This window comes from Hemitrygon akajei, chromosome 22 (assembly GCF_048418815.1).
Source record: "Hemitrygon akajei chromosome 22, sHemAka1.3, whole genome shotgun sequence".
Classification (NCBI taxonomy): domain Eukaryota; kingdom Metazoa; phylum Chordata; class Chondrichthyes; order Myliobatiformes; family Dasyatidae; genus Hemitrygon; species Hemitrygon akajei.
The window spans coordinates 46,365,466-46,386,169 of record NC_133145.1 but is presented as its reverse complement, the minus strand read 5'-3'; the positions used below and the strand labels follow the sequence as shown (position 1 = coordinate 46,386,169).

Below are 20,704 nucleotides of genomic sequence, written 5' to 3'. Positions count from 1 at the left end.
AGGTCATGCTGAAGATTAAAGATCAGCTTTGTCGCATGTGTATTGAAATACTGTATACAGTTCCAACTGTACAGAGTACTGGTGAGACCGCACCTGGAGTACTGCATACAGTTCTGGTCTCCTTACTTGAGGAAGGATATACTGGCTTTGGAGGCAGTGCAGAGGAGGTTCACCAGGTTGATTCCAGAGATGATGAGGGGTTTAGACTATGAGGAGAGATCGAGTCCCCTGGGACTGTGCTCGATGGAATTAAAAGAAATGAGAAGAGATCCTATAGAAACATATAAAATTATGAAAGGGATAGATAAGATAGAGGCAGGAAAGTTGTTTCCACTGGTAGGTGAGACTAGAGTTAGGTGACATAGCCTCAAGATTTGGGGGGGGGGGGGTAGATCTAGGGCAGAGATGAGGAGGAACTGCTTTTCCCAGAGAGTAGTGAATCTGTGGAATTCTCTGCCCAATGAAGCAGTGGAAGCTACCTCAGTAAATATACTTAAGACAAGGTTGGATAGATTTGTGCATAGTAGGGGAATTAAAGGTTATGGGGAAAAGGCAGGTAGGTGGAGATGAGTCCATGGTCAGATGAGCCATGACCTTAGTGAATGGCGAAGCAGGCTTGATGGGCCAGATGGCTTATTCCTGCTCCTGTTTCTTATGTACAATCTGTAGTTTGTGTCAACAACCGACACAGCATGCTTCCTGTGCCAATATAATATGCTCACAGCTTGCTAACCCATACATCTTTGGGAGGAAACACATACATTTTTGGAGGAAGCACACACAGTCATACAGAGAATGTACAAACTACTTACAGACAGCCGCCGGAATTTAACCCTGATTGCTGGTGCTTAAAGCATTACGCTAACGACTCTACTACCAGGACGTGTATTGTGGACTGTGTACAGTTCTGTTCACTGTATAACAGGAAAGATGCGATTGCATTGATAAGGATGTAGTGCAGATTCATGAAAATGTTGCCAGGCCTAGAAACTAGCAGCCAAGAAAAAAAATTGGACAGAGTAGGGTTTCTTACTTTGAAACAGGGGAAGCTGAGGGAAGTCCGAATCAGAATCAAAATAAGTTTTATCACTGACTTGAGTGTTGTGAAATCTGTTGTTTTGTGGCAGCAACACAGCACAAAGATATATAATGACTGTAAATTACAAAAGTAAATTAATGGTGCAAATTAAAGAAATAACAAGGCGGTGTTCTTGGGTTTTATAAGACCATAAGATATAGGAGCAGAAGCAGGCCATTTAGTCCATTGAGTCTGCTCCACCATTCACTTATGGGCTGATCCAATTCTTCCAGTCATCCCCACTCCCCTGCCTTCTCCCCATACCCTTTGATGCCCTGGCTAATCAAGAACCTATGTATCTCTGCCTTAAATGCACCCAATGTCTTGGCCTCCACAGCTGCTCGTGGTAACAAATCCCACAGATTTACCACCCTCTGACTAAAGTAATTTCTCCACATCTCTGTTCTAAATGTATGTCCTTCAATCCTGAAGTCGTGCCCTCTTGTCCTAGACTCCCCTACCATGGGAAATAACTTTGCCATATTTTATCTCTTCAGGCTTTTTAACATTCTGAATGTTTCTATGAGATCCCCCCCTCATTCTTCTGAACTCCAGGGAACACAGCCCAAGAGCTGCCAGACGTTCCCCATATGGTAACCCCTTCATTCCTGGAATCATTCTTGTGAACCTTCTCTGAAACCTCTCCAATCCTTTCTAAAATGAGGAGCCCAAAAGTGCACACAATATTCCAAGTGTGGTCTCACGAGTGCCTTATAGAGCCTCAACATCACATCCCTGCTCTTATATTCTATACCTCTAGAAATGAATGCCAACATTGTATTCGCCTTCTTTACCATTGACTCAACCTGGAGGTTAACCTTTAGGGTATCCTGCACAAGGACTCCCAAGTCCCTTTGCATCTTTGCATTTTGAATTCTTTCCCTATCTAAATAAGAGTCTGCCCGTTTATTTCTTCCACCAAAGTGCATGACCATACACTTTCCAACATTGTATTTAATTTGCCACTTCTTTGCCCATTCCCCTAAACTATCTAAGTCTATCTCTGGATCTCTGTTTCCTCAACACTACACACTTGTCCACCTATCTTTGTATCTTCAGCAAATTGTCTCATTTTTTAACTGCATTGTATTTGTGGTTTATAAATGACAATAATCTGAATCTGAAAATTTAGCCACAAATCCATTAACCCCATAGTCCAAATCATTGACATACATCGTAAAAAGCAGCGGTCCCAACACCTGCACCTGTGGAACTCCACTGGTAACCGGCAGCCGGCCAGAATAGGATCCCTTTATTCCCATTCTTTGTTTTCTGCCGATCAGCCAATGCTCCACTCATGTTAGTAACTCCCCTGTAATTCCATGGACTCTTATCTTGCTAAGCAGCCTCATGTGCAGCACCTTGTCAAAGGCCTTCTGAAACTCCAAGTCCACCATATCTACTGCATCTCCTTTGTCTACCCTGCTTGTAATTTCCTCAAAAAATTGTAGTAGGCTAGTCGGGCAGGATTTTCCTTTCAGGAAATCATGCTGGTTTTGGCCTATCTTGTCATGTGCCTCCAGTTACGCCGTAATCTCATCCCTAATAATCGATTCCAACAACTTCCCAGCCACTGATGTCAGGCTAACTGGTCTATAGTTTCCTTTCTGCTGCCTCCCACCCTTCTTAAGTCGTGGAGTAACATTTACAATTTTCCATTCAACCTCGGTGGTTGGGAAGATGTTGGAATCAAATGAGATGAGGTTATGGAGTAGTTGGTGACGCAGGTCAAGATAAGCCAAAGTCAGCATGGTTTTCTTAAGGGAAAATCTTGCCTGATAAACCTGTTGGAATTCTTTGGGGAGATTATAAGTAGGATAGATAAAGGGGATGCAGTGGATAATGTATATTTGTATTTTCAGAAGGCCTTTGACAAGGTGCCAGACATGGGGCTGCTTACCAAGTTAAGAGACAATGGTATTACAGGAAAGTTACTAGCATGGTTAAAGCATTGGCTGATTGAAAGGACAGTGAGTGGGAACAAAAGGGTGCTTTTCTGGTTGGCTGCCAATGACTAGTGGTGTTCTGTGGGGATTGCTGTTGGGACCACTTCCTTTTATGCTGTACATCAATGATTTAGATGATGGCTTTGTTGCCAAGTTTGCAGATGATACGAAGATTGGCGGAGGGGCAGGTAGTGTTGAGGAAACAAGAAGACTGCAGAAGGACTTGGACAGATTAGGAGAATGGGTAAGAAAGTGGCAAATGAAATACAATGTTGGAAAATGTATGGTCATGCACTTTGGTAGAACAAGTAAATTTGCAGTGTTTTTTTTCCAAAATAGAGAGAACATCCAAAAATCTGAGATGCAAAGGGACTTGTGCAGGGCACCCTAAAGGTTAACTTGCAGGTTGAGTGGGTGATGAGGAAGGCAAATGCAATGTTGGCATTTATTTCATGAGGTTTAGAATATTAAAGCAGAGATGTGATGCTGAGGCTTTATAAGGCACTGGTGAGGCCTCACCTTGATTATTGTGAACAATTTTGGGCTCCTTATCTAAGTGGTGCTGGCGTTCAGTGATGGTTCAGAGGAGGTTCACAAGGATGATTTCAGGAATGAAAGGGTTATCATCTGAGGAACGCTTGTTGGTTCTGGGCCTGTACTTGCTAGAATTTATAAGGATAGTGGGGGGGGGGGGGGTCTCATTGAAATCTTCTGAATGTTGAAAGGCCTAGACAGAGTAGATGTGGAGTCCCTTGGTGAGGAGTCTAGGTCTAAGGCCCAGCCTCAGGATAGAGGGGCGTCCATTTAAAAGAGACGTGGAGAAATTTCTTTAGCCAGAGGGTGGTGAATATGTGGCATTTGTTACCACAGGCAGCTGTGGAGGCCAGGTCATTAGGTGTATTTAGGATGGAGATTGATAGGTTCTTGATTGGCATGGTATCAAAGGTAATGGGGAGAAAGCTGGCGAGTGGGGGGTGAAGGGAAGTATCAGCCATGATTGAATGGTGGAACAGACTCGATGGACCAAATAGCCTAATTCTACTCCTGTGTCTTGTAGTCTATCCCTTTGCCCTCCACAGCTGCTGCTTGATCCGCTGAGTTTCTCCAGCAGTTTTATTTCGCAGTAGACGCAATTTTACCTTGCACTGTCTCGGACCTTTTGGGTGTTGCACACACACACCCAAGGCACATTGCTGACTTTATTTCTAGACAGTGGAAAGGTTTTGAGGGAGTCGCTAAGCCTCAGCCTCTTCCTTGTCCTTGCACGGGCGACTGTGGTCAACCGATGACGTCCAGGATGATGCTGAGGGGAAATATGTCTTCAATCCGGACACCTCTCGGTTGTGCGTGTGAGGCGGTGGGAGCGGGCAGCAGCAACCCGCGGGTTCCACCGCCCCGCGGCGGGCGGCTGCCAGCGCCAAGGCCGGGAGGCGAGGCGAGGCCGAGAGCGAGGCGGATTGACGTCAGTCTGCGCGCGCGCGGCTGATTTCCGGTGCGAAGTGACAGTGACGGTGACTGGGAACGCTCCGCCGCTCGCATCAACGGGGCCCTTCAACCGGCGGCTCGAACGCTCGGCCGGCCTCTTCAGCCGCCGCCGGACGGAAGGCAGGATCGCTCTGCTGTCGGCCCGAGGCTTTGCCTGTTTTCTCCCGGGGAGGCGGCGGGGCGGCGACTGGTCTCTCGGAGTCTGGCTGTAACCGGCTGGTTAAAAGGGGAACGTCGGCTGGCTGGTTAAGATGGCGGCCGCGGGGAGCGGGGATGAAGAGCGCAGCCTGCGAGAGTGCGAGCAATATGTCCACAAACACAACATCCAGCAGGTCCTCAAGGACTGCATCGTGCAACTCTGTATCGCCAGGCCCGAAAAACCCATCACCTACCTCAGGGAATACTTCGAGAAACTCGAGAAAGTGAGTTTCGAGTGCATTGTTTCTCCTTTCCGCACAGGGAGCAAAACTAATCGTATTTGTACTCGTAACAGGCGTTGTTAGCATAACTTTGCGTAACTATTATATGGTGGTTGGTTGGAGAACGTGTTATGCAATGCAAATGTTGCAAATATTAAAAGGGAATGGGGTGGGAGGGGGAGGTTGTGGTGGAAAGGGACTTGTTTACGTTTTTATACAGTTCGTTGAGCCAGATGGAACAAAGACGTTGTAAAACAGGATACGAGTACGAGGCACATACAAGGAAGGTTAAAACTGAAAAGGCGCTTCGACAATAATAAAAAATACTTAATTGGTTAGTTGAAAAAAGTATGATCTGTACTCCAGAAATTCTAATGCTATATCTGGATTAGACCCTTAAAAGATCAGGGGATTATTGCACTTAGAACTGAAGTGAAGAACTGTGCATTTATTTATATATAGTTGTCAAGGTATGGTGAAAAAATAAAATCATGATATTTCATTGAATTTTGAAGGTGATAGTATGCTTTTATATACACATTACCAGACCTATCCAGTCACATCTTAGAAACCTGTGCTGTCACTTCTTGCTAGCTTTCCTTTTAATGGTTCCTTCCATTTTGTGTATGCTAACCCTTAGTGACCTCATCCAAATGTCATGTTTTACTAGTTTATTCCAATTTGCCATGACATATCAGAAATTTACATTGCCTTCATATTTCAAAATACATTGTTTATCATCTGGTCCCTGTTAAGTCAACATTTTCTTCAGTTAAATATTGTGGTGCGGGAGGGGGTGGAAACCAAATCTTACTTTTTTACGGCTGCAATCCCGAATATATGTTTGTTCCTCTTCTCATCTGCTATGGTTTAACCGTGATATACAGTTTGGTGTCAAACTAAGACTTTTGTTAGTTTATATCGATTAATTCCAGGTCTACTTCTGTTTTTTTTCCCCTGCTGCAGAATAGAGAGTCATAGATAGACACAGTCCTTTCGGCCCAGCGATTCTGCACCCCCCCCCCCCCCCATGCTAATCCAACCCTAATCCATTGTATTGTGCCCATATCTGCACTCCAGGAGCAATGTTCAGTAGCCAGTTAATGTACAAACTTGTACATTTTTGGGATGTGGGAGGGAACTGGAGGAAATTTACACAATCACAGTGAGAACGTGCGAACGCTACCCAGGCGGAGTTTGAGGTCCGGATTTAACCCGAGTTGCTGGAGCTGGAAGACAGCTGCTTTATTAGTTGCTTTGGGGTGCTGCCTCATTACCTCCTGGCTATTTCAATGTGCTTTAGTTTGGTCTCTCCTCTTTTCATCACCCTTAAACTTGTTAATCTGAAACCCTGCAGGCCTGTTCCCTAACATGAAGACTTGTTCCCACCATTCTTGGCTTTTCTATGCATTCTGGCTCTTGGATCATCAAGACTTGGCCTCCACAGCTGCACGTGGTGAAGAATTCCACAGATTTACCACTGTCTGTCTAAAGAAATTCCTTCTCATCTTCATTCTAAAAGGATGCCTCTATTTTGAGGCTGTGTCCTCTGGTCTTAGACTCCCTCTCCAGAGGAAAAATGCTCTTCACATCCACTCTATCAAGGCTTTTCACTATTTGATAGATTTCAATGAGGTCAACCCTCATTCTTCTGAATTCTAATGAATATAGACCCAGAGCCATCAAATGCTCTTCATATGACAAGACATTTAATCCTGGAATCATTTTTTTTGTGTATCTCCTTCCAGCCTTCTCCAGTTTTAGCATTTCCTTTCTAGGGGTCTAAACCTGCTCACAGTACTCCAAGTGAGGCCTCACCAATGCTTTATAAAATTTCTAATTCTGGTCTCTTGTTTCTCCTTTACTCATCCTGTTATCATTGCTTATCCCTTTTAAAGTTCTAAGCACCAAGGCCAAAATCCTTAAATTCCTCCTTGGTGCTCTCTAACTAACCTTTAATCTTTTGTCTTAATATCTCATAGCTGATATTTAGTTATGCTCTTGTAGAACCTTTGTTTATGTTTTGTAGTAATAAATGCTGTATGAATATATATGTCTTCTCTTCAGTGAAGTGTAATTATACTGACTTCATATTGAGGTCTAGCAACTATTATTTGCTATTCTCATTCTCATATGGTAAATAGCATTATTTCTTAGGGCTTATAAAAATCAGAAAATTGAATATTTACAAAAATGTTTATTTGGAATTCAAAACTGCAAGTGCAATATTTCAAACTTAATCACAGAATGAACTAGAGGAAATCTTCAGCTTTACTTCTCTTAAAATCTGTTATCATTAGCCCTGAATATATTTGGATTTAAAGGCAAAAAACTGTAGCTGCCAACAGTTTGAAATAAAACGTAAAGTGCTGTGAATACTCAGTGTGAACACTGAAAGATCATTGACCTGAATTGTTAACTTAATAACTAAACAAGATTGTGAACTAAATTGAGGCCCTTTTTCCTTTTCCAATCACAGCGGTTTCAGAAAAAGTCATAGACATGTGAAATGTGGCTGACGTCTGATTAAAGTAAAACAAATCATAGTAGTTCTGTAAGAAAATGATGGAGATGTGGTTATATCTGTTAAAATTTGACACAACATTTCAGCCAAGCAGTTAATTGGGTGCCCACATTTCAATAAAGTTTCGAAACAGTGAAAATATTTTTGCATATTGAAAGTGAGTACAGAGCAAATTGTGTTTCTTGTCATCAGAATTTAAAGAACCTTGTTTCTGTAAGATTTGAACCTAAGAGAATAAATTGAAATGCTGAAACTTCTCAGATATCACCTATACAGTGTCCATCAATTTGGGAAAATGTAAGTAAAATGAGGCTTGCAAATTTTAAATGATCAACTTTTGGATTTCATGGTATGTTTGATCTTCCTCGTATCACACACAATTGATGAGAAAGCTGATTAATTTATGATACATAAATTATGATTCAGTTTTAGGCTGGTCCATTGGTTGATGAGATGCTCTATGTTCTGATTATATCAGATAAGTTTATGGTTAGGAGTTGATTGTATTGATTGTAGTTAGCAGGGTATTGAATTTCACTTAGTATAATCACTGGTTCTCGTCATTGTATACTTGGAGCAGAATTGCTTATATACCAGAATATTGTCTCAATATTTTTAAACTTCAACTGTCTGCACAGAAGGTTTGCCAAAAGTTTGGATATCACTGCATTAGCATTTCATATATTTTTAAAACAATTCAGTGTTGGTAAATAGGGGACAATTTAAAGAAATTCTCATGCAGTAGACACTTTAATGGATTGTTCATTTATTTTAAGAACTGATTTTCCCAGGATACAGCAAGCAGTACCAAAGGCACACTAGTAAAGTGGTATAACCACTGACAAATACGTCACTGTTTTAGCTTTGGATGCAAGCATCGCTTAATTGAGTTATGTGTTATGTTAAGAGCATGGTGGTTGGCCGTCATATCCGACAATGACAGGAAATCTATGTGTGGCAGTTTTTAAAGTGGAAAAGCCACTGAGTCAGTTCCACTCTCTTAACCTCAGAAGTCTTTGTCCAGTGGTATGAAGGTCATCATAATTGAGGTCTTACTTGGTTGCAGTGGTTGACCATGATTATTTCTGTGCCTCTCCATGCCCTTCGTTCTCCAGAACATTGCAGTACAGCCTTCCTGGCCATTATATCTCACTGTAGATCTCATTGCTCAGTTTGCCCGAGCTGATAACTTTGCATGCTAAGACAGGCATATCTCTATCTTCCCCTGGGTATGAGGCTGCCGGCGATCCTCAGCTGTTTTAACTTGCCTGTTAAAGCAAGTACCGGGGTTGTAGCCACTGTCGCATGCAAACAGCTACTTGGGGCCACAGGTGAGAGCTGAGTAGTGGGGATCAAAGGTGAACGAACGGTTCCAGATTGGACATTTAAGCCCTTCACCAGTGGTGCTACCCTTCCCTGGACACACACTCCTGTTAAGAGAATATTGTACATTCAATGACGTATTTTCTTCTGGATCTGACCTTGATTTTTAAACTTTTATTGAATCCTGAATACAAGGTCATGGATATGCTTGGGCTAATGACGTAGCATGTGTTGTTGACTGTCAGTGAGTGTGATTGCAGTTTTGCAACAATGTCTGTATTACTTCTTTTCAACTTAAGTATTTTTGTTATTTTTTTAATATTTAGAGGAAAGCAAGGCTAATTTTTGACTTGTGCCTTAGTGGTATGCAAAAGCCTGCACTGCACCATTGAACTCTTTTGAAAGCTTTGAATTTGTTTAAAGTCCTCGAACAATTTTTGTGTATGTGAATTGGTATGAAAATGTTTGGTCAGTGGTTAGTTGGAGAAAACTTGAATGAATTTGCAGTGATTGGGTCAGGATTAAAAAGGGGTCATATTGGTTTGGAAAGGTGATCTTTGAATTCAGGTGTTCATTAGGGCTGAACTGCCATTATCGATGATAAAAGCATATGCCTATCTTGGCCATTTGACAAAGCATGTAGAATACAATTGAAATTATTACTATAGGGTCCCCTTGTCCTCACCTACCACCCCACTAGCTTCCATGTCCAGCATGTAACTCTCCGTAGCATCTGCCATCTTCATTGGGATCCTGCCACTAAGCACATCTTTCCCTCTCCCCCACTTTCCACTGTCACAGGGATCGCTCCCTATGCGACTCCCTTGTCCACTCGTTCCTCCCCACTGATCTCCCTCCTGATATTTAACCTTGCAAGCAGAACAAGTGCCACACCTGCCCCTACACCATCTGCCTCACTGCCATTCATGGGTCCCAACAGTTCTTCCAGGTGAGGCAACACTTCACCTGTGAGTCTGTTGGGATCATCCACTGTATCTGGTGCACCCGGTGTGGCCTTCTGTATATCGGTGAGACCTGATGTAGATTGGGAGACCGCTTTGCTGAACACCTTCGCTCTGTCCACCACAAAAAGTGGGATCTCCTGGTCGCCACCCATTTCAAGTCTACTTCTCATTCCCATTCCGACATGTCAGTCCTTGACCAGGATAAGGCTACACTCAGGTTGGAAGAGCAACACCTTGTATTCCATCTGGATAGCCTCCAACCTGATGGTTTTCAAACTTCCTGTAATTGACCACCCCCCCTTCACCATTTCCCACTCCTGTTGCCCTCTCTCGCTTTTTCTCCTTACCTGTCCATCACTTCTCTCTGGTGCTCCTCTTCCTTCCCTTTCTTCCATGGTCTACTGTCCTCTCCTATCAGATTACCCCTTCTCCAGTCCTTATCTCTTTCACCAATTGTCTTCCCAGCTCTTTGCTTCAACCCTCCCCTCTTCCAGTTACCTGCTACTACTACCTCCCTTTCCCTGCCCCCCCCCCCCCCACCACCTTCTTACCCCTTCCTTTCCAGTCCTGATGAAGGGTCTTGGCTCAAAAGATCGATTGTTTACTCTCTTCCATAGGTGTTGCCTGGCCTGTTGAGTTCCTCCAGCATTTTGTGTATATTGCTTTGAAAGTTTTTAAGTTTTTAGTCTTTGCTGGCAAAGCTAGTATTACTGTTCATCCTGTAATTGCTCTTGAAAATGTTGTGACCTAACTTAAAAGCTATTGTCATCTTAATGAAGATCTTCCCAAATTGTTAGTCTTTAATAAATTTTTGGATTTGAATGAAATGACCTTGAGGGTGATAACTTGAAGGAGAACCTGTAGCTGGTGGTTTTCCTTTGCCCTTGCCCTCATTGGTAGATATCAGTGATTTGCGATGTTATTGGAATAGAGTAACTCTAGTGCATAAGACTATACTGATAGTGGAGGAAATAAAGATTTATGATGATGGATTGGGTACAAATCAAATAGATTGCTTTATCACAATTCTTGAATAAATGTCATAATTGGGAAGTATATAATCACAGTCAGGCTTTGTAATAGCTGGAGTAGAGCAACTTGCTCTAAGCTGACCTGTTTATATGTAATCTCAGTTGGGTTTCTGGTCTGTAGTGGCCCTCGGTGTTAATGGATATATATAAATGTGTGTGTGGGGAGGGGTAAGGAGCATGGGAGAGAAGCAGAGACTGTGATGAAATACTGTCAGGGTTATGTATTTAGACACTTCTGTGATAGTTGGTAAATGGTACACTGGTGACATGCATCAGTGCTGATCTTGCTGCAGGTAGGCATGGTGTATTACATTTTCTGCTTGGATCTTGCTGCATACAGGTATGGCCTGTTACACTTTCTGCAGAGTTATGTGGGATTTAACAATAATTGAACATCCCCAATTCTGACCATTTGATGGAATAGAAGCCAATGACTTAGCATGTCTTGTGGCAAAAACGAAAACACAAACACTTCTGTTAAGTATATGAGTATTTTCACCTTCATGCTCTTTCACCTTTTACTAGTGCTCACAGTGCTATCACTCATCACCTCATCAATTTTCCACATTCTACTTGATGCTGCTTTGCCTCACTTTTTGGAAAAACTCTACTAGAGGTGTAGCTGTTTCTCGAGTGTTTGGTTAAAAACCAAGAAGTTACCTTGTTCCATAATCTGCTATATGGCACTTGAGATGAGTTGTATTGAAGATTTCTAATTGGAAGGAAGTAGGGATGGATTGTGCATTCATTTTGATGATATGATGTAGCTTTATAGAAGGGATGGTTTGCTCCTGAACTGGAGGGGGACTAATATCCTAGCAGGAAGGTTTGTTACTGCTCTGTGGTGGGGTTTAAACTAGAGTTACAGGGCAATGGGAACCAGAGTGCCAGAACAGTTAGTGGAGAGGTTTTGGAGGCAGGTGTTCGTAAGACCTCAGACAAAGGCAGGAATCAGAAGGTTGAGCACTGAGGCAAAGCTGCATCAGCTTCATGGACCCTATACAGATTACAGATGAGGAGGTGTTTGCAACCCTGAGGCTAAATTTGGGTGGATAAATTCCTAGGGTCTGACAAGGTGTTCCCTCGGACCCTACGAGAGGCATATGCAGAAATTGCGGGGGCCCTAGCAGAGATATTTAAAACCTCCTTAGCAACAGGAGAGGTACCAGAGGTTTGGAGGATAGCCAATGTTGTTCCGCTGATTTAAAAAAATGCTTCAATTGGAAACTATGAAATTATAGGCTGGTGAGTCTGACATCAGTTGTTGGAAAGTTATTGGAGGGTATTCTAAGGGACCGGATATATAAGTATTTGAATAGACATGGAGTGATTAAGGATAGATAGCAAGGCTTTGTGCATGGTAATTCATTTCTAATCAATCTTACAGTTTTTCGAGGAAGTTGCCAAGAAAGTGGATGAAGGCAAGACAGTGGCTGTTGCCTATGTGGACTTTAGTAAGGCATTTGACAAGTTCCTGCATTGGAGGCTAGTCAAGAAGGTTTAGTTGCTCAGCTTTCAGGATGAGGTAGTAAATTGGATTAGACATTGGCTTTGTGGGAGAAGCCAGAGAGTAGTGGTAGAGTGTTGCTTCTTTGACTGGAGGCCTGTGAATAGTGGTGAGCTGCAGCGATCGGAACTGGGTCCTTTGCTTGCCATCCACACCAATGATCTAGATGATGTAGTTAATTGGATCAGCAAATTTGCAGATGACAAGGAGATTGGGGGTATACTGGACAGTGAGGAAGGCTATCGTGGCTTGCAGAGGGATTTACATCAACTGGTAAACTGGGCTGATAATTGACAGACAAGTGAGGTTTACCACTTCGGTAGGACCAGCCAGCGTAGGTCATTTACAGTGAACAGTAGGACACAGGATTATGGTAGAAGAAAGAGATCTGGGAATACACTTACATAGTTTATTGAAAGTGGCATCACAGGTAGATAAGGTCATAAATCACTGTATTGGGTAAAGAAGATGGGATGTTATATTGAAGTTGTACAAGATGTTGGTGAGGCCTAATTTGGAGTATTGTGTGGAGTTTTGGTCACCTACCTATAGGAAAGGTATAAACAAGGTTGAAAGAATACAGAGAAAATTTACAAGGATATTGCTGGGTCTAGAGGGCTTGAGTTATAAGGAAAGATTGAATAGGTTAGGACTGTATTCTTCAGAATGTAGAAGATTGAGAGGAGATTTGTTAGAGGTATACAAAATTGAGGGGTATAGATAGGGTAAATGCAAGCAGGCTTTTTCTACTGAGGTTGGGTGGGACTACAACCAGAAGTCATAGGTTAAAGGTAAAAGGTGAGAGGTTTAAGGGGAACATGAGGGGAAACTTCTTCACTGAGAGGGTCATGAGAGTGTGGAATGAGCCGCCATCACCAATGGTGCATACAAGCTTGATTTCAAAGTTTAAGAGAAGTTTGGGTAAGTACATGGATAGTTGGGGTATGGAGGGCTATGGTCCCGGTGCAGGTCAATGGGAGAAGGTAGTTTGAATTGTTTTGACAGGGATTAGATGGGCTAATGGGCCTGTTTCTCTGCTGTACTTCCCTATAACTCTTAATCCTTAGTTTTTTTTCCCTTTGGTATTCTCCCTTTCTGGTGATTGTGTTCTTCAGTGCCTATAGCCAAGTGTGACATGGTGGTGTCATCACTGATCAGTTCCTGAAGTTTTGCACTTAGTATATTCTATGCCTTTGCATCTTCTGGTCTTTCTTCTAATTGTAGTGCATTATTTCTTCAACTGCTGAAGGAAAAAAAATTCAGTTTCTATATTTGATGTCTTGTTACGAGATTTCACTGCCAATCCTTTGTAAAAAGCTGGAGACCATCCACAACCTGAGCCTGCTTGTCATGGTGTCTGACTTGCAATTGAAAGTCAATCTTTGCAAGCAATTAAAGTTCCCTGACTTCATCGCATTATCTTCGCTGAGGCCTGACGTGGTTATTCTGTCAGAAACCTCAAAGCAGGTGGTCATGGTAGAACTGACAGTGCCTTGGGAAGGCTGGATTGAGGAGGTATTCTTGCATAAGAAAGTACCAGGAGTACTTATGCTGGCTGCTCACTGTACAGAGTCTGTTCTTTCCTTGGCATTATGGAGGCTGCAAAGGGAAGAACCATCTAAGCCGTCAGTGGATGCTGAGTGAGCCTTCAAATGGCTGTGGACCAGTGCTACTGGAACATGTCAGGAGCTGATCAACTCCGTCTGTCTCCTGGGCAAGAGTTTCTGATATTGAACGACCCAAAACAGCTGGTGACCCCAGTTTACATCACTGATGATGTGTCCCAGTACATCCTTGGATGCTTCTCAGCAGCAAGGGATCAGGAGTCAATGTTGAGAGCTCTCTATGGAGTTACTTGAGGGGATTGGTAGGTCTATTCTTGTGGGGTGGATCATGATTCTGTGATGGAATCTTAAAACTGGCTTTGTCCTTGCAATTTAATGAATAGGCTAATGCATAGAGCATAGAATGAATAACTATGGTGTGATCAGTCGTTAGATATGGACCAGACTGGGTAAGAGGCAGCTGTGCTTTTATTGTTTTTTTTGTAGTTTAAATTTTCAAACTGAATTTAACTTTAACGACTGTTGTAAATTTGAGCATTCAGCTCTGATTCTAAAATGTCACCATTTAGTGGTGACTGCATACTGCTCTAAAGGGAATAATCAAATATTCTCGTTTAGGACTATTGCGGCTGAAGTCCAGTCACAGCCATGGGTACTTCAGTAAGCGGGATTGTTTGAAGGCATTTAAAAAAAATCTACTGATATGCAAAATTGACAAATCTTGGATGGCAGACTTGGGTCCTGAGTGTAGTTCTCCTTTAAGAAAGTGGAAGTGGGGCACCACACTGCCAGAAGGTTTAATTGAATGCAGATGCTTCAGACTTGTACTCCCAACTATCCTGCTGGTACAGACTCTGGAATATAAAATTGAAGACCTCCGAACAATATTGCTGTACTAGAGGGATATCAGGGGCTGCTTTGTACTTTGCTTCATGGAAACATGACTCACACCCATCATTTCGAATGCAGTGCTGTAGCTCAATGGCTTCACCATTCTCCACGAAGACAGGACAGCTCAGTTTTTTTTAAAGGCAGAGTCGGTGGAGTATGCTTTATGATTGTTGTGCACAAACATGGTGGTTCTGTCTCAGTCCTGCTCCCTCCACCTGGAATATCAAGTGGTCAAATGCTGTCCGTTTCATCTGCCATCATTCTCGTAGTGGTGTACATTCCACCTCAGGTCAGCTTCAGGCAGATTCTGGAGAAGTTGAGCAACATAATCAACAGGCATGAAACTGCGCACCCTCATTGTGGGAGATTTCAGCTAGGCCAGCTTGAAGAAGTCTCTGAACAGCTAACACCAACATATCTCAAGTGGAACCAGAGGAGACAACACAGTTGACCAATTTTATGCCACCATCAAGAGTGCTTACTGCGCTGTCCCAAGCCCACACTTTGGAAACTCTGATCACCTGGCTGTACTTCTAAATGATACACCGCCATTTTCATTGATTTCATGAAAACTTGGGTGGATGAGTGTGTGCTTTTAATAACATTTCAGACATTCCCAAGTCAAAAGTTATGGGTGAACCAATAGATTTGTAGTCTGAGGGCATTCAAGACTGGTGATCCAGAACCAGACAAGAAGTACAGGTACACTCTATGGAAGGCTATCTTAAGAGCAAAATAGCAATTCTGATTGAGATTATAGTCTGAATCAAATGCACATCAGCTCTGGCAGAGTTTGCAGGCCATTACTTCCTACTGAGTAACTCTTAACATGATGAATGTCTTGCACATGAGCTCAACACCTTTTATGCACACTTTTAAAGGAAGAATAAAACTAGATTTGTGCGAATCCCTACAGGATTTGGTGCCCCAGTGATCCCCCTGAGAGGCCCAAGTCAGGACATTTTTCAAGAGGATGAACTCTCAAAGCGTCAGGCCCTGATCGTGTACCTGGTAGGGCTTTGAAAACCTGTGCCAACCAACTGGCAGGAGTGTTCAAGGATATCTTCAATTTCTCACTGCTGTTGTTGGAGGTTCCCACCTGCTTCAAAAGGGAGACCAGTGCCCAAGAGCAGGGTGAGCTGCTTCAATGAGTTTCACCCAGTGGCTACTGTGATGAAGTAAGAGGTTAGTCATGGCTGAAATTAACTCCTGCACTAACAAAGACTCGGATCTGCTGCGACTTGGGAAAAGATTTGTTTTCCAGCAAGACAATGACCCCAAGCTTAAAGCCAAAGCTACACAGGAATGGCTTAAAAACAACTTAAATTAATGTACTCCACCCAAGCAAGGCTGCAGGCCTGGATGATGTCGGCCCCAGGGTGCTCAAAGCCTGTGCCCCCCAGCTATGTGGGGTACTTCACCATGTCTTCAACCTGAGTCTCCAGAGAGTTCCTGTGCTGTGGAAGACATCCTGCCTCATCCCTGTGCCGAAGACGCCGCGCCCCAGTGGCTCCAATGACTACAGACCGGTGGCATTGACCTCCCAAATCATGAAGACCCTGGAGAGACTTGTTCTGGAGCAGCTCCGGCTTATGGTTAGGCCACACTTAGACACCCTCCAGTTCACCTACCAGCACTGACTAGGAGTTCAGGATGCCATCGTCTACCTGCTGAACCGTGTCTATGTCCACCTGGACAAGCCGGCGAGCACTGTGAAGGTCATGTTTTTTGACTTCTCCAGTGCGTTCAACACCATCCGCCCTGCTCTGCTGGGTGAGAAGCTGACAGTGATGCAGGTGGATGCTTCCCTGGTGTCACAGATTATTGATTTACCTGACTGGCAGACCACAGTATGTGTGCTTGCAACATTGTGTGTCAGACAGAGTGGTCAGCAGCACTGGGGCTCCACAGGGGACTGTCCTGTCTCCTTTTCTCTTCACCATCTACACCTTGGACTTCAACTACTGCACAGAGTCTTGCCATCTTCAGAAGTTTTCTGATGATTCTGCCATAGTTGGATGCATCAGCAAGGGAGATGAGGCTGAGTACAGGGCTATGGTGGGAAACTTTGTAGTATGGTGTGAACAGAATCATCTGCAGCTTAATGTGAAAAAGACTAAGGAGCTGGTGGTGGACCTGAGGAGGGCCAAGGCACCGGTGACCCCTGTTTCCATCCAAAGGGTCAGTGTGGACATGGTGGAGGATTACAAGTGGCTGGGGATACGAATTGACAATAAACTAGACTGGTCAAAGAACACTGAGGCTGTCTACAAGTAGAAGGGTCAGAGCCGTCACTATTTCCTGAGGAGACTGAGGTCCTTTAACATTTGCCAGATGATGCTGAGGATGTTCTACGAGTCTGTGGTGGCCAGTGCTATCATGTTTGCTGTTGTGTGCTGGGGCAGCAGGCTGAGGGTAGCAGACACCAACAGAATTAACAAACTCATTTGTAAGGCCAGTGATGTTGTGGGGATGGAACTGGACTCTCTGACGGTGGTGTCTGAAAAGAGGATGCTGTCCAAGTTGCATGCAATCTTGGACAATGTCTCCCATCCACTCCATAATGTACTGGTTAGGCACAGGAGTGCATTCAGCCAGAGACTTATTCCACAGAAATGCAACACTGAGCGTCATAGAAATCATTCCTGCCTGTGGCTATCAAACTTTACAACTCCTCCCTTGGAGTGTCAGACACTCTGAGCCAATAGGCTGGTCCTGGACATTTGCACTTGGCATAATTTACTTCTTATTATTTAATTATTTCTGGTTTTATTTTGCTATATTTCTACTCTATTCTGTTCACAGTTGGTGCAACTGTAACGAACCCCAATTTCCCTTGGGATCAGTAAATTATGTCTGTCTGGAGTGGCCAAGTCAGAGTTCAGACCGCAATCCAATTGAGCATTTGCGGCTGGCCTTGAAAAAGGCTCTTCGCTCAAGATCCCTGTGCAATCTGACAGAGCTTGAGCAGTTTTGAAAAGAAGAACTGGGAGAAATTGCCATGTCTAGATGTACTAAGCTGATAGAGACCTATCCATACAAAGCTGTAATTGCTGCCAAAGGTACATCTACTAAATACTGACTTGAAGGGGGTGAGTAATTGTGTAATCGATTATTTTGTTTAATAATTGTAATGTAGACTAATTTGTAGAAATTTGTTTTCACTTTAACATAAAAATGTCTTTTCTGTCGATCAGTGTCAAAAAAGCCAAATTAAATCCACTGATTCAATTGTATAAAAACAATAAAATATGAAAACTTCCAAAAGGGGCGAATACCTTTTTATAGGCACTGTAGTAAAAGAGACACAAGAGTGGACAATAGACTGCTGAAAAATGACACTGGAGAGAAAGTAATGGGGAAGAAAGAAATGGTAGACAAAGCTAAGTATTTTGCGTGAGTCTTCACTGTCGACACCGGCCACATGCCAAAAATTTGAGCCTATCAGTAAGCAGAGTGAGTGCAATTGCTATTACTAAGGAGAAGGTGTTCGGGAAGCTGAAAGTTCTTAAGGTAGGTAAGTCATCTGGAATAGAGAGAGTGTGACTTTATAAGACATTGGTCAGACCACATTTGGAGTATTGGAACAGTTTTAGGCCCCATATCCAAGGAAGGGTGTGCTGGTGTTGGAAAACATTCAGAGGAGGTGTTTATCCTGGGAATGAAACGGATAACCTAAGTACTGTGCAAAGGTCGTAGCTATACACATGTGCCTGAGACTTTTGCACAGCACTGTTTGAGGAGTGCTTGATGACACTGGCCCTGTGCTTGCTGGGTTTTAGAAGAACTTTGGGGGATCACGCTGAAACCTATTGAATGCGGGAAGAAGTGGGTGTGGAGAGAATGTTTTTAAAAGTGGAAAGCCTGGGACCAGAGGGCACAACCACAGAATAAAAGAACATCCCTTTAGAACAGATGAGGAATTTCTTTAGCCAGAGTGGTGATCTGTGGAGTACATTGCCAAGGTGGCTCTGGACAACAAGGAACTGTGTATTTTTAAAGAGGAGGTTGATAGGCTTTAAGGCTTTTAGTAAGGATGTCAAAGGTTATGGAGAGAAAACAGGAGAATGGGTTTGAGAAAAAAATAAATCAGCCATGATAGAATTGCAGAGCAGACTTGCCTAATTCTGCTCTCATGTTTATTAACTCATGAATACTATTTCACTAATTTGCTTTTTTTGCACTATTTTATGTTTCTTGTTATAACTTACAGTAATTTTGTATTGCACTGTGCTGTGCAACAAAACAAATTTCACAATATTATGTCAGAGATGATAAACCTGATTCTGATATTTTTGATTCTAAACTTGCATGAATGTGCATAGTAATTTCTTGATGGAACTTTGTTAAAGCTTCAGTTGTTCACTTTTACTTAAAAATGGTCTTAGCTTTACTAGTGTATTAGTTGTGGCAGCTTTCACTTTTGCCATCAGGAGCATTGCTGCTAATTGGGAACAAAATTGCTTAAGAGACTCCTGGATAGGTACATGGAGCTTATAAAAATAGAGGGCTATAGGTAACCCGTGGTAATTTCTGAGGTAAGGACATGTTCGGCACAGCTTTGTGGACCGAAGGGCCTGTATTGTGCTGTTGGTTTTCTGTGTTAGTTTATCAAGAACAATATTCTTGTTGGGCAGAAGGTGATGAATTAAATTAATTCATTCGTCCACTGTTTTGGTCCATTTTAAACATCTATGCTGTTGCTATATTATTACTGGAAGAGATGGTTTTGGGAAAGGCCAACTTCTGCTCTTTTGAATCTTTTGCTTGTTATGAACTTTACTGGCAAGTCTACACTTTAGCTCTCTCATCTTCAAAGGTGATTACGTTGAGCTATGTTCTTTGAATTCCTTTATGCAGTTAGGGAACAGGGTTCCAGCCAGAAATGCATGTGTAATTTCCTAGCCAGTTTGGTGTGTGTACTGTTCCCATGCACCTGCTGTTGTCACTTCAGATTTGAGAGGTTTTTCACAGAAGCCTTCAAGTTCCTATATTGCCTATTCTAAATTAAAGAATCAGAGCTGCTTTGAGAGATAATGTATTGAGTGATGATGAAGAAAACAGAATGTTACTGAGGCTCCTTGCTCATCCAGGCAAGGGTGAAGCATTCCATCATATTTCTGTATTGTGCAACAATGTTTTGAAACAGAAGGCAAATTTGTTGCTACTGTATAGCCTTGGATGGACATTAACTTGCATTTCTGGCTGTTGGTGACAACATGTTAAGTTGATGGAATTCAAAACTCAAACTAAATTTATTATCAAAGTACACCATATTTGTCACCATAAGATTGATTTCTTGTGGGCATTCTCAGTAAATCCAAGAAACATAATAGACTGGAAAGACCGCATGCAACAGGATGAACAAAGAACCAAAAAGACAAAAAACTGCAAACACAAAGAAAAAAATATTGCGAATATGAGATGAAGAGACTTGAAAGTGAGTCCGTAGGTTGTCAGAACAGTTCAGTGATGGGGCGAGTGAAGCTGAGTGAAGTTACCTCCACTTGTTCAAGTGCCTGATGGTTGAGGGTCAATAACTGCTCCTGAACCTGGTGGTGTAGATCCTGAGGCTACTGTACCATCTTCCTGATGGCAACAGCAAGAGGAGCATGGTTCATTGCCTGACACCTGTTAGAAAGTAACAGCCATGTCACATTAATCAAAACTCAAATCTTGTCTAAGTCATACTGCAAACTCATTCACTTCAGATGGCTTTTCATGACTTAGAAGGTTAGTTTATTTACAGTGATAATAGTGTTATTGTTTATTTAAAAATATTAATTTTTGAAGGCCTAACACCAGGGTCTGGTGATAAAATGATAACTATACCAAGCTTGTGATCTTTCAGAATCAGATTTATATCACTGGCATATGTCGTGAAACTTGTTGTTTTGCAGCAGCAGTACATTGCAATACATTGTAATAAAAATTATAAATTATAAAATGTATATAAAAATTAATTAAATA

At 42.6% G+C, this 20,704-nt stretch overlaps 1 protein-coding gene across 2 annotated transcripts in view; it reads left to right on the top strand.

Moving 5' to 3' along the window:
* LOC140714690 (cAMP-dependent protein kinase type I-alpha regulatory subunit) overlaps positions 1-20,704 on the top strand; it is a 71,033-nt gene that overhangs the window by 27,676 nt on the left and 22,653 nt on the right. Inside the window, exon 1 of one of the 2 annotated variants that reach the window (XM_073026148.1) lies at positions 4,521-4,931. The exons of the other annotated variant lie outside the window; for it this stretch is intronic. Within the exon in view, the coding sequence (XP_072882249.1) occupies positions 4,761-4,931 (171 nt within the window). The 5' untranslated portion in view covers positions 4,521-4,760. Of the gene's footprint in view, positions 1-4,520; positions 4,932-20,704 lie in introns of those variants that run through there. 2 annotated transcript variants of the gene reach the window in all.